A 14683-nucleotide genomic window follows, 5' to 3' on the forward strand; every position below is an offset into this window, starting at 1 on the left:
CCACAGGAATGCAAATCGCCCCTCAAGCCAAGAGTTAAGTTAGCAGGTGGCCTCTTCTATTCACTGAATGTCAACACTCCTTTTCGATGGAGCCCACATAACATCTGGGCAGGCCAGCCACTGCTTTTAATTAAGTGAAATACAGTCACTCAATGTTCTGTCAGAAAAAATGTTATAAAACAGGGAGGGTGGAGGGGGAAAGTGCAACAGTACATATCCTGTGTTCAGTGAGGGTCAACACAGTTGTGCAAATAAATATTAATCCTTAACCTAATCCCTGCATTTCCAAGACCATTGAAGAGTTCTGCGTAACCATAGTACTTTTTTGGAAAAAGCACATTCCCTCGCACTTTTCGGGAAGTCCTGCTTATCCATGGATGAGTGCACCAACACTCACTCGGTTTTGTTTATGGTTTCCACTTTGTTTCCAAGGTTGAATCTTAGCTCGAAGCAGATGGGCAGTGACAAAATGTGAATTTACAGCATGCCGGTAAGTATATATGTATCAAGCATGTCACATAAATAATATGGTTGATGGGAACTTTCCACCATAATCTGGAAAATGTTGCTTTTCTCTGCTGTCATTCTCATGATAATCACTCTTTTGGGCTGGTATCGGAGGTCACAGCATTGCCTCGCTGGTAGCACTGTACTACTTAGCATTACCGCTCCCTAAGAGCATGTCATCAGGCTCTGTGGGTGTACTTCTAGTTTATATCATACTTGTCAAACATTGATAAATCTGAGACGGTAGTTTGGCAGCAGTGAGTAAAAGATCCACAGAATTCCAAACAGAAATACCTAAAAAACTAAAAAAAACAAATAAGAAACAATAAATAATGCATTTATTTCACCAGGGATTTTTTCTTTCTTCTTACAGATTTATAGTTGTGCGTGATAAATGAAGAAAGAAAAACTGCGAAGTCAATAAAAGCCGAGCAAAGATAAGAGCTTTCAAGTGGTACATTTATTAAATACACAGCACTCTACGTTAAGATACACTACTTTCCAAACATGAGATCGAATATGTGCGGCGCAAAGATGTAACTATGACAAAGTCCACAGAGAAATGAGAAACAGTGTTTATGTAAGAGATAAACATTGTTAAAAAAATAAGCGAACACTCAACATTATACGTGTTTCATTCCAGACTGACATATTCCCTTTCTGAGAACACCAGAGAAAAAAAACTGGCTTGGAAAAGGTGAAACAGTATCAACGCTGAAAGACGGTGACAGCTTGAAAACAGCTTTGGGCAGTTTGGTTTATATTAGAGAACGCTCAGTGTGTTATTTTAATCCTGTGATCCGATTTAATTTGAAATATTTCCAAGAGCCTGTTGAAGTTGAGACGTTAGTGTTAATAGCATAATATGGAGATCCCCCTTGTTAATAAAATGTGCTTGTGTTACAGTATCGCGGGACATTATTCTGTATGCGTCTGTCATGAACGATTACCGTTCTGAACTGGGAATGAACTCATTAAGAAATTAACATTGAAATACAGTGTTTATAGCGTTTGTAGAACACTATGTATAGGAAAAAAAAGGAGAAAAGAAAACAACAGAAGAGGAAGCGATCATAGTGACTCCAGTGAACAGTTTTCTCATAAAAGATATACAGTCCTAACCAATACAAAGTATATGCCAACGGACACAGAAGTTAAATGATAACTGTTGTAAAGTAAAATCAGTATTTTGTCCTAATCATTTAAATATCAAAATATTCAGTGCTATTTTTTTTAAAAAGGAAAATAAATTAATAAAACTCTATATACATAATACTGAACATGACATCACACCTCCAGCAATTCCCATGCCAGACTGCATAAATTAAAATTGGCCTCGCCCGTTAATGGCACCCACAAGACCTAACTACCATATTTCTATATTTCTTCAGGATAACATTTGAGCTGTCATCAAAGTAAAGTACTGATATTGCATTGAGCTTGGTTGGGGCGCAGCATGGTTTTGGCACATTGTCAGGAAACATTAAGTGGACCTATAAATGAGAGCATAAAGTAGAGTTTAAAGAGGTGCAACAGCAGAGAGTTACAAATGGTAAGAACGTTATTAGCTTATAGCCAGACTTTACTGCAACACGCATGCGGGATACACTCTAAAGAATGCTTACCAGAGTTTGCACAATAGCATGATTTGTTGCATTCATGTGTGCGTTGAGTGGAAACGAGCACTCGCCATCACAGTAAAAAGCAGCATAGCCCTCCGGTGCAATGATCCAATCCTTTAGAAAAAGAAGACATTTAGTATACCTGATTGATTATCTCATAATTTGACTAAATGAGTCATTTTTGTGTGATTACCTAACAATTTTTTCATTGTAAGAGATGTCGAATATTTGTGTTTTACCTGCCAACCCAAGTCCCGAAAGCTGACATAAAGCTCGTGCTTCTTACAGGCTTGCTTCTGTTCACTGGTGTTATAATCTGAAAAATAATAGTACTTTTTTTATGACAAGAAATTATTTTTTTTAACTTACTACAACATGCTATTATGAATGTATTGCTTTTGGAGTTAACGGATGTTTCAGAGAATTATTAATACACCCAACATTTAAAGTTGAAGTAAAATTCCTTTCATTTATAATGGTAATTGGTGGATAATAAGCATTAATCAATGTGCTGGATTATTTATCGAAATGACAAATATCATGTGTAGCCACTTATAAACAAATTTGTTTCCAAAGTAAGAAATCAAGAAAATACTTTGAGAAGAAGAACAAAGAACAGCAGAACTATGATTGAGACTGTGTCAGCTCCCAAAAAGACAAATAACAAACTAAAAACCAGCAACAAACAACTTAAACATAAACAATTACAAAGAAAGAACAATACAGTATCCACATCTGAACCAAAGAGTAAAACAGTGAAATGTGGATTATTAAATATTAGGTCTCTCTCCTCCAAGTCTCTGTTAGTACATGACTTAATAATTGATCAACAAACTGATTTACTCTGCCTTACAGAAACCTGGTTGCAGCAGGATGATTCTGTTAGTTTAAATGAATCAACACCCCCGAGTCATTCTAACTACCAGAAACCTCGAAGCACAGGCCGAGGGGGCGGTGTGGCAGCAATTTTTCACACCAGCCTATTAATTAATGAAAGACCAAGACAGACTTTTAATTCATTTGAAAGCCTGATGCTTAACATTGTCCACCCCAGCTGTGAAACTCAGAAACCAGTCTTACTTGTTATCATCTATCGTCCACCTGGGCCTTACACAGAGTTTCTGTCTGATTTCTCAGACTTTATATCTAATTTAGTTCTGAGCTCAGATAAAATAATTATTGTGGGTGATTTTAACATCCATGTAGATGCTAAAAATGACAGCCTCAACATGGCATTTAATCTGTTATTAGACTCAATTGGTTTCTCTCAAAATGTAAAAGAACCCACCCACCACTTTAATCACACTCTAGATCTTGTTTTAACATATGGCATAGAAACTGAACATTTAACAGTATTTTCTGAAAACCCTCCTGTCTGATCATTTCCTGATAACATTTACATTTACAATAATTGATTACACAGTGGTGGAGAGTAGACTTTATCAAAGTAGATGTCTTTCTGAAAGCGCTGTAACTAAGTTTAAGAATATAATCCACCCACTGTTATCATCTTCAATGCCCTGTACCAACATAGAGCAGAGCAGCTATCTGAACGCTACCCCAACAGAGGTCGATTATCTTGTTAATAATTTCACCTCCTCACTACGTATGACTCTGGATACTGTAGCTCGCTCCAGTGAAAACTAAGGTCTCTAATCAGAAGTACCTGACTCTGTGGTATAATTCTCAAACACGTACCCTAAAGCAGATGACTCGTAATCTGGAGAGGAAATGGCGTGTCACAAATTTAGAGGATCATCATTTAGCCTGGATAAATAGTTTGTTGCTTTATAAGAAAGCCCCCCGCAAAGCCAGAACATCTTACTATTCATCACTGATTGAAGAAAATAAAAACAACCCCAGGTTTCTCTTCAGCACTGTAGCCAGGCTGACAAAAAGTCAGAGCTCTTTTGAGCCAACAATCCCTTTAACGTTAACTAGTAATGACTTCATGAACTTCTTCACAAGTAAAATTTTTAGAGAAAAAATTACCAATAATCATCCCACAGATGTAATATTATCTACAGCTACTCTTAGTACCATTGATGTTAAGTTAGACTCTTTTTCTCTAATTGATCTTTCTAAGTTAACTTCAATAATTACTTCCTCCAAACCATCAACGTGTCTTTTAGACCCCATTCCTACAAAACTGCTCAAAGAAGTCCTGCCATTAATTAATTCTTCGATCTTAAATATGATCAACCTATCTCTAATAATCGGCTATGTACCACAGGCCTTCAAGCTGGCTGTAGTTAAACCTTTACTCAAAAAGCCATCTCTAGACCCAGCAGTCTTAGCTAATTATAGGCCAATCTCCAACCTTCCTTTCATATCAAAAATCCTTGAAAGAGTAGTTGTCAAACAACTAACAGATCATCTGCAGAGGAATGGTTTATTTGAAGAGTTTCAGTCAGGTTTCAGAGCTCATCACAGCACAGAAACAGCTTTAGTGAAGGTTACAAATGATCTTCTTATGGCCTCTGACAGTGGACTCATTCGATACTGTCGACCATAATATCCTATTAGAGCGATTAGAACATGCTGTAGGTATTACAGGTACTGTGCTGCAGTGGTTTGTATCATATCTATCTAATAGACTCCAGTTTGTTCATGTAAATGGAGAGTCCTCTTCACACACTGAGGTTAATTATGGAGTTCCACAGGGTTCAGTGCTCGGACCAATTCTGTTTACATTATACATGCTTCCCTTAGGCAGTATCATTAGAAGACATAGCATACATTTTCACTGCTATGCAGATGACACCCAGCTCTATCTGTCCATGAAGCCAGATAACACACACCAATTAGTTAAACTGCAGGAATGTTTTAAAGACATAAAGACCTGGATGGCCGCTAACTTTCTGCTTCTTAATTCAGATAAAACTGAGGTTATTGTACTCGGCCCTGAAAAGCCTAGAAATATGGTATCTAACCAGATTCTTACTCTGGATGGCATTACCTTGGCCTCCAGTAACGCTGTGAGGAACCTTGGAGTCATTTTTGACCAGGACATGTCCTTCAATGCACATATTAAACAAATATGTAAGACTGCGTTCTTCCATTTGCGCAACATCTCTAAAATTAGAAATATCCTGTCTCAGAGTGACGCTGAAAAACTAGTTCATGCATTTATTACTTCCAGGCTGGACTACTGTAATTCATTATTATCAGGATGTCCAAAAAACTCACTGAAAAGCCTTCAGCTAATCCAAAATGCTGCAGCAAGAGTCCTGACAGGGACTAGAAAGAGAGAGCATATTTCTCCTGTTTTGGCTTCCCTTCATTGGCTTCCTGTTAAATCCAGAATTGAATTCAAAATCCTGCTCCTCACATACAAGGTCTTAAATAATCAGGCCCCATCTTATCTTTATGACCTTGTAGTACCATATCACCCTATTATAGCACTTCGCTCTCGCTCTGCAGGCCTACTTGTTGTTCCTAGAGTATTTAAAAGTAGAATGGGAGGGAGAGCCTTCAGTTTTCAGGCCCCTCTTCTGTGGAACCAGCTTCCAGATTGGATTCGGGAGACAGACACTATCTCTACTTTTAAGATTAGGCTTAAAACTTTCCTTTTTGCTAAAGCATATAGTTAGGGCTGGACCAGGTGACCCTGAATCCTCCCTTAGTTATGCTGCAATAGACGTAGGCTGCCGGGGGATTCCCATGATGCATTGAGTTTTTCCTTTCCAGTCACCTTTCTCACTCACTATGTATTAACAGACCTCTCTGCATTGAATCATATCTGTTATTAACCTCTGTCTCTCTTCCACAGCATGTCTTTATCCTGTCTTCCTTCTCTCACCCCAACCGGTCGCAGCAGATGGCCGCCCCTCCCTGAGCCTGGTTCTGCAGGAGGTTTCTTCCTGTTAAAAGGGAGTTTTTCCTTCCCACTGTCGCCAAAGTGCTTGCTCATAGGGGGTCATATGATTGTTGGGCTTTTCTCTGTATCTATGAAGCGCCTTGAGGCGACTTTTGTTGTGATTTGGCGCTATATAAATAAAATTGAATTGAATTGAATTTTAAGCCCACTTACCTCCAGTTTTTGGTGCCTTTGAGGATTGTTGTTGATTATTCAATTTATTGCGATTGTGGTTCTTTTTTTTCCCACCAGCAGCTCTGACTGAGCGAAGCAACACCCCGCTGGCCTTGAAGAAAGCAACCAGGAACGGCTGTTTGGACTGGGGCCCGTTCCTCCCGATGATTCCAGCAGATTTCATGTTTATACTTCGTCCTTTAAAAAAATAAAAAGGTAAATAAAACTTTTAAAACAACATTTAATCTCAATGGGTAGTTTTAGAAATTTATGACTGCTTTCAGAGTAAGTACAAATACAAAAACCAGGTCAGCTCATCTTAATTTTTTTGATTTATGGCAATTAATTGGTGGGAATTGGTGATAAATAATCATAATCCAAACACTGCCAGACATTTGACCTGATGTCACATAAAACATTTTCGTAAAATCAAATGCAGACATTGTGGATTGTCTTGAAAGGTGAAGTTGACCTTTTAAAAGTCTAGGAGTTTAAAATAAATCTAAAGCGATTACAAGAGAAAAAAAAGTAATGGAAAGAAAAACTGAACTCCACTTGCCATCTACAGTTTCCACACAGAGTTGCAGGCCCAGGTTCTGCTGTGGATTCATCACCCAGTGGTTACTGGTAGCTGTTATGTCAAACACTAGCCAGCCTCCATCAGATGCCTGGACCTTTTTGGAGTCAAGTAAGAACGTCTCTGCATCTCTAAAAAGTCAATGAAAACAATGTCATGAACATCTGCACTAAATAAGCTACAGTTAAAATGAGCAAAAACAGCTGGTGCATATATCACTGGCTACTTTGTTAGGCACATCCATTCAGCTGCTTGTTAACACAACTGTCTAATCAGACATTCACGTGGCAGCAACTGAGAGAATTCAATCATGGTAAAGACAACCTGCTGAAATTCAAACCGATTCAGAATGGGGAAGAAAAGCGACTGAGATCAGAGAAGAATGGCCATAAACGCAAACGCAACTCAAATAACCATTTCTTAAAACCAAGCTAACCAAAAGAACTTGTCTGCGTGCACAAAAATTGGACAACAGAAAATTCCATCCCACCTAGTATCTGCAGCCTACCTGAATATTGTTGCTGACCATCCCTTTATGACCTCAATGTATCCAGCTTTCTGTCTATACTCCCTTTCCCCTTACCCTCCAACTGGTCATGACACTTTCTTCAGTTTCTTCCTATGAAAAAGGAGTTTTTTTATTCCCACTCTCACAAAGTGCTTGCTTATAGGAGATTGTCTGATTTTGCTGTAGGATATTTACCCTGGCATAAAGCACCCTGAGGTGACTGTCGATGTGATTTGGCACTAAACCTGAATTAAATTGAATTGAACCTAATTGAATTGAATCTTCTGATAGCTGCTTTCAACAGGATAAAGGACCATGTCACAGAGCTCAGACTGTTTAAAACTCGTTTCTTGAACATGACAATGAGTTCACTGTACTCAAATTGCCTTCAGAGACACCAGATCTTAATCCAACAGGGCACCTCTGGGATGCGATGGAATGAAAGATTGGCATCATAGATGTTCAGCTGACAAATCTGCATCACCCGTGTAATCATATCAATATGGACCAAAATGTCTGAGAAAATAAAGTGGCTGGTGAGTGCACATGTACTTGGCATTATTTTCTAGAACATGTAGACTGAATCTTATCATGACTGAGTACTTTATTCCAAACTCTGTGGCAACTCTTCCCTCCCTCCTTTGGAAATCAAACATTTTCATTCTTTTTCCCCCCATATGTGTACTTGCAAAGATATATAATGACTTTAATTTGTGTGATTTCTTTTGGGTTATTTTTTTTCTTTCTCTTGTTTGTCTGATTTGTTATGTTTTTATGCTTTTCCTGATAATGAATAAAAACTTTGGTCTGGAAGAGTGTTAAACTCGTTACTGTGTGCTGGACCTGAAAAGAAAGCGGTGCTTTTGTTGGAAAAACCTTTCACTAGTAATAAATAGCAGAGTCGTGGGGCACAGGGTTTGCCAGTACTTCAGAACTTTCAGGAGCTATGAATCATGCATATCAGCTGTTTTTCTTTTGCTGTTTTTTAACATAAGCTTGACATAAGGCCTCAATCAACTCAAAGTTGAAAAAAAAAAAGCCCTACTTCCTAATTTGCATTGGATTCCTTTCAAGTTGCAGATCAGATAAAGCAGAGCCTGTTACGTTTTTGTGGTTGCCTGATGCTGGTCAGAGACAACCAAGATTTTCCGTCAGTCCTTCAGGAACCATTTATGTCTTTATTGCAGGTGTAATAAAAATCAAGCATAATCTTTATGCATGACATACTTCTAAACTTCCTTTTTGACTTTTGTAGCTTTTAGCTTATTTCCTGTGATAATTTAGCCTGAGTAGGTATAGGTTTGTAGCTGTATCCAAGAGTGCAAATGTTTATCCTACATTTTAATCTGGGGTCACTAGAGAATGTGACTGAACACCAAAGCTGAGTGGTAACTGTTCAGACTGCTCTGTGTTTAACAAACTATGTTCACAAGTCAATATTTTCCATTAGGAATTCATGTTCAGCAGTAAAGTTCAGTACCAGAGCAGGTGTGACTCTGAGATAGGTGTGCAGTTGTCTGAAACTACAAGTACTCTGACTTTAAGTATACATTTGACAACCTGTATGGATACGAAGTAGAGCATTTTCACATAGTTGCTTTTGTTTCTGTGTTTCATTAACTCAGTGAAGACACTAGCAAGTAAACATAAACCCTGCAAGTTTAAAATAGCAAAATAAGTTGTGCTGTTATAAATTTTAAAAAACAGCTTAAAGTTCAAAGAACTTATTAGTCCTCAAATACATACATAAAGTGTATTCTGGTTACAGACTCCACAGACTTCCCCAATACCAGCATCTTATATACAGTGTTATTCTCATGCACTATTTAACACATTATCTCTATCACTGGCCATTGCTTTTACTGAACTTTTATTATTTTAAGTAAATGGCAGAACATGTGGACAGGAAACATTTTTTTTAGTGGGATTTGATTTTCTAAGCTTTATATTGTCAGTCTCTTAAACCCCTAAAATACCCTAACAAAATGGTTTTAAATTTGCTACAGAGACCACAACCTGTTCAATCTGTGCTAAACTGATTTTGTTGAATGGGCCAAATGAGAACCACTGGCAATCATGAGTATTTATATAATCAGCATTTTGTAGAAACTTAGTAGAGGTTTGTGGCACAACTTCACCCGCTTCCAACGTACAAGGTGAAGAGGATATGGTTTAAAAGGGGGTCAGACCTCCAGCAACTTGTGTAGTATATAAAACAACATTAAGGGCACAGGCTGAAACTCGTCTGTGTCTATAAGCAGCATTCTGCCTAACGTGCTGGAGGCAAACACAAAAGAATCTGTATGGCTTTACAAATGAACCCTACTCATACTGTAACTGCATTTAAGCTTTTATGATGACAGAAAAATCCAGAAAACTGTTCTCTAAGATTTCAGTCACTGTGAAAGACTCGTACCTGTTTGTGAGCACTAATTCAAATACACTATTCTCCATGAAAGCATGTGTGAAAACATGAACTGAGCATTCTTCCCCTTTAAGATGGTAGAGTCCATTGACTTGGACCTTTTCAAAGCCCCGGAGGGCCATATCTTCCCTTCAATCACCCACACACATTTTTGGCAAGCAAATGTGGGCCCACTTTTAAGTGCACCCTTGTGTATTCAGCTATGTCTTGCTTTAAACTTCTGGAATATTGTTAAGACAGGCAGGTGGCGGGCATAACAGTGACCACGGGAGCACCCTAGGGAGCCTCCAACCCCCTCCCGATACGGGCCCTCGTGGTTTCATCTGGGACACAGCCAGCTTGGCAGGCAACACAAGACGAGTGATAACTGACGGACCTTCCAAGCTTCATAAGTGGCCAACTTGCTAATGGAGTTCTCTTTATCCGTGAACTATATTTGTAAGGCAGACATGGTGCGAATGAAGGAGAGCAGAGTTTGAGATGGGAGGATGTGCTTTGCAAGTGGAAAGTTTCAACCCCCGACAGACAATGGCCATTATGAAATAAGATACAAATCGAGATGCAAATAGTTTTAAATAGTTCTCACTTTTTGCAGTAGCGGCTACTTCATTCTGCTTTTTCACTACAAGGAAGAAGCTTCCAGCCTGTTTTACATTTCACTAAACCTTTAAATAACTGAGAACAAACTTAACATAGGTCCTTTGTCTTTGTTCTTTTTTTTTAAAAGACTGACTCACTTTATGACTCATTTTCCCCCTTGTTTATCTACAATAATTTTATGCCCATAAAATGAAGCAGTAAGTCCTTTAAACTGTAATCCAAGAAGTGCTGGGACATTTTTAGTTAAATGCAAGTAGCAGCATTAGTAAAAAGAACACTTTCATGAGTTTACTAAAGCAGCAAACACCAACTGGTTGAGGTAAAGCATTTTAGTTACACATTGCTGGACACTTTAAGCTATCGTTATGTAATAAAAATATCAGAAATTATTTAGAGATTACCCAGTTAAACAGTTCAGGACTACAGAGGTACAATCACATTTAATATGAACATTTAATACATAGTTGTGGTTGGTCTGGCACTTACTTGTTTTGATACTCTTTGATGACTTGATATATGGTCACCTTCAGGGTAATATTGTCGTAGCGGGCATGACTACGGTCCTTATAGATCCTAAACTCAGCTGCAGTCACTGCCTCCCCGTCCGGTATTTGAGTCAGATCAAAACGGAACTCCTTGTAGTGTCTTCGTTGGTGAGAAAAATCTTTATCTTTCTCCACTGGAAAAGAAAATACTTTATGACAAAGTTGATTTCTACTGGGAAGAAAAGTTGATGAAAAAAAAAAATATATATATATATAAATGTATGAGTTCACCTCCTGAACTGCTTCTTAAGCTGTTTAAAGGAGAAAATATGCCAGCATCAATGCGCAGGAAAAAAGTGTAATTTATCACATCTTCTTTCACATTCAAGGTCCAATCCAAACATTTTGACTACCAACAAAAGCACTTTCCAGTTCATTAAATCAGTCAACTCAATACAGGTAGCAGTTCCCAGACAGGCCCTCTACTGTGTGCCTAACTGCATTCTCTGGCCATGATGAATGGGCTGTCAGTTAAGAAAAACAGGCTGATTTCAATTAAAGACACTTTCGTCTGCTCCTCAAGTAAGAAAAAGAGCAGACAGGATTCTTCAGCATCACATGAGTGTCTACTCTGACCTCTTTTCTGACCTCATTCTGACCTCTGCTAGGCTTCATAAAAAGTAGCTAACCCTTAAGCTTGAAAGTAAAATATTTCTAATATAACAGATAATATAAGATTACTTTTTAAGGCTCGTCTTTTTTTTTTTTTTAATTGGTGGATTTGTTTTATACCTATGTGGAGACAAGTGGAGGATATGCACAGCTTCTATTTTTTTTTCCTAAGGGGAAGCATCTGATTTTATATATATATATATATATATATGTCCTCAATTTCAGCATCAAAGAGCTCCAGTGTACCTACATTAGGGACATGCTGACAAAGTGACCTCGGCCATCTCTCACCTCCACCTGGTAGCAGAGTAAAGGCATGTGGCTGAGGTCAGCGGATGTTCTGACATCCACGGTGATATCATGCAGTGCATTTCCCTGATATTTTATCGAGAGGGAACGCCTGCCGTTACTTAGCACAAACAGGTCAGAGGTCAGCTCTGACTTTTACCCACTGAGCGCGTTCCATTATATTAGCCACGGGTGGTAATCTGAAACAGAAGTGTCACTGAGAACACAGAGCATTTACCTTTGAAATAGCAAAATATTAAATAAAAATGTAAGATATCAGTTTTATTCAGCTGGTTCTAACTGGGCTGTAATGAAATTATCAAATGACTGATGTTTTATTAATAAAAGCCCCCCTTTTTATGCTGTCTTGTGTGTTGGGATGTTTGAATAGCTGGCTTCTTATTGATACTAGCGTAAGCATATTAAACCGCATAAAATGCCACATAGACATTTTAAAACAGTTGAGGTCAGTAGCTATATGTGAGTGTACTGTAATAAAGACAGAGCCCCATTGAACACTCCACTGACAGTCTCCAGAATGAGAGCAGAGCCTTCAAGCCTGACAGTGTACATGCCCTGGTGTAGCGGTAAGTGGAAACAGATGGGCTGAGACCAAGGTGAGGGAATAATGTTACAAGCAAGTCTCCACAAATTCGCTTTGTATTTTGGAAAATACAATCCTTAAAGAATAAAATAGTGAAACTTTGTAGATGATATGTTACAGGGATTTGTTTTTAAATATTCAGTTCTGCAGGACTGTGTAATATTTTGATTAATATTGCGAATATTTTTAATGTCATGATGGAATAATAAATGGTACAAATAGCACAAATATTATGAAAGGGGCTTGTGGTTTCTCTTAGTGACAGAACCTCAGATATGAGTATCAGTCAGTATCACCCTCTTTTAACAACAGGAAATAATTTAGGCCAATTTTCTCAAGGTCAGACAGTCATCTGATAAGTCGCTGTGAACTGCTGGGTTAAGGGTCGCAGCTACCGAACAAACACAATCATTATACATAAAAGCGACTTCAGAAAAAAATAGAAAGCAGCACAAATTGATGGGTCAAAACGTTCAGCTCGATTGTGTTAAATACAAAAAATTTAACAGGAGTCTGTAGCAACCCCTCGGTTTTCTGAAAATGACTGATGTCTGACGACGAACTTTATTTTTTTACATTTAGATGCACAAATGTCTTTTTAAAAATTATAAATCTTGAATTTGCTCCTCGGCAAGTTTCGTATGAGAGCTTGCACAGGTTTCTCTAAAAAAATATTGTACGTGTGTCCGGTTATTTTCCAGAAATAAGTGGAAATATTTTTCATCCCAAAAAGCAGGCTCGTTCAGCTTATGTTGGTGTTTTAAGATTTGCCTTAATGTCATCTATAATAAGAGAAATAAAAAGTTTAAAATCCCTCACTTATCTCTGTCGAGGAAATAGAAATCTAGTGAAAGATGAATAAGTCAATTTCTTTCAGTGTCCGTGATAACCAAGAATCACCTGCACATAATCCCGATGCATATATTGATTTATAGCACGTGTGGATATTGATCCCGTTTTAATGACACTTACCCAAATTGACAAAACTCATAACCATGTCGGCGTCATTGAGAAAGTTGGTGTCTTGCGCTGTGGTGAGTGCGGGGCTGTGGCCTACGAGAGGGGCCGCTCGGTAAGGCTGTGCCACACGGGAGTAGCCGGCATGCTGGGGGTTGTAGTAACTTTTCCTAGAGTGCCCTTGAGCCTTGGCACTAAAGCTCTTCCCTGCGCTCTCCTGCACGCCCTCCTCCTCATCCACGGCCATGGCGTTGTACAGGTCTAGCATGAACAGCGGCGCGGAGGACGCCTGCTTCCCGGGAGAGAAGGGCCTGGGACGGTGAGGCAAACCCAGGATGGAGAGGATCTCTCTCTGTATCTCCCTGCGCTCGTGATTGCGCAACCTCCTGTAAATAAAACTGGAGTGCACATGATTGTCACTTAAAACGCAATGCACGCACGACAGGAAACTCAAACAGCTCCACGCAAGTCCAAGTACGGCACGGTTCAAAGGTGTAAGCGCTGTCATCTTGACAAATCAGCTCACTTTGAGATGTGAAGATGAACTACATCGCACTCAGTGAAGGGAGAGAAAAAAGCGTAACAATTTATGCTATAGTTGTGCCAACACGGAATCATAGACTTTCCATATTAGCCAGAGGCACCACAACTTTCACGGTGGTAACTGAGGAGGCTTTTAGCAGTCTGCCCTTCTACAAATGAGGTATCAGCTTGCAGAAAAATCGCCGCTCCTCTCCTGTGTGCGAGCTTCCTCCAGCAGCAGTATTTACGCCTCCAGGGTCCATCCGAAGTCTCAGCCACACCAAGTATTTATGGAGCTGTGTGACCCCGTCCCTCACCTTACTCCTTTGTGATGAAAAAACGTGTAGGTACGCCCATAACGTCGGGGGATAACCTGGAGTTTCCAAGTGGATGAAATGTGTTGAACTGTGTCAAAATTAAGCAGAGAGAAGCACTCGACTCATGCCCCGGCGCGCATTTTTCTTTCCCCCCCTCTCTCTCACTTTTTTTCCTCCCCACTGAGAATGTGTATTGGGGCTAGTTGCCCTTTGAGTCCACCCCACACTCCTCAGCTTTTGTTTTTGCATCCTCCTCTAGCGGCCGCAATAAAACTTCAGCCAGGTCCCATGATGAATGTGGCGACTCAGGAGTGTAAAAGGAGACACTTGAAATCCGAGAGGCCTTCCTAACGAGTGAAAGAATAATGACAGAGCCTTTTAATCACCTCAAGTTATTGAAGGCTTCATAAAAGAGGGTTTCAGCTGCATCCACCGCAAAACAACGAGGGTCATGTTTTTATCATGCATGGAGGATTCACAGGTATGGAAATATTAAATACACTAACAAACAAGGAGAATATAGTAAAGCCATAATTCAGGACGGGAGGAGATAAAGGCCTGCTGTA

At 39.2% G+C, this 14683-nt stretch overlaps 1 protein-coding gene across 1 annotated transcript; it reads right to left on the reverse strand.

The window, feature by feature from the left end:
• Positions 1–945: 945 nt before the first annotated feature.
• On the reverse strand, positions 946–14306 carry bmp5 (bone morphogenetic protein 5). Its single transcript, XM_004555956.2, has 7 exons — positions 13294–14306; positions 10759–10951; positions 6722–6870; positions 6163–6360; positions 2369–2445; positions 2133–2243; positions 946–2000 (listed from the first exon to the last, which is right to left on the reverse strand). Exons 1-7 carry the CDS (start codon positions 13784–13786, stop codon positions 1851–1853), a joined length of 1371 nt encoding a protein of 456 aa, XP_004556013.1. The 5' UTR covers positions 13787–14306; the 3' UTR covers positions 946–1850.
• Between the last annotated feature and the right edge of the window lie 377 nt (positions 14307–14683).

The sequence above is a fragment of the Maylandia zebra genome, linkage group LG13, assembly GCF_041146795.1.
Source record: "Maylandia zebra isolate NMK-2024a linkage group LG13, Mzebra_GT3a, whole genome shotgun sequence".
In the NCBI taxonomy this organism is placed as follows: Eukaryota; Metazoa; Chordata; class Actinopteri; order Cichliformes; family Cichlidae; genus Maylandia; species Maylandia zebra.

Excerpts from the sequence above, each read along its gene's own strand:
- bmp5 (XM_004555956.2), bottom strand. The coding sequence starts at position 13,786 with ATGACAGCGCTTACACCTTTGAACCGTGCCGTACTTGGACTTGCGTGG. Across the intron at positions 6,871-10,758 it reads ATCAAAGAGTATCAAAACAA|AGATGCAGAGACGTTCTTAC; the intron begins GTAAGTGCCAGA and ends TTGACTTTTTAG. Across the intron at positions 2,001-2,132 it reads ATGCTATTGTGCAAACTCTG|GTCCACTTAATGTTTCCTGA; the intron begins GTAAGCATTCTT and ends TCTCATTTATAG.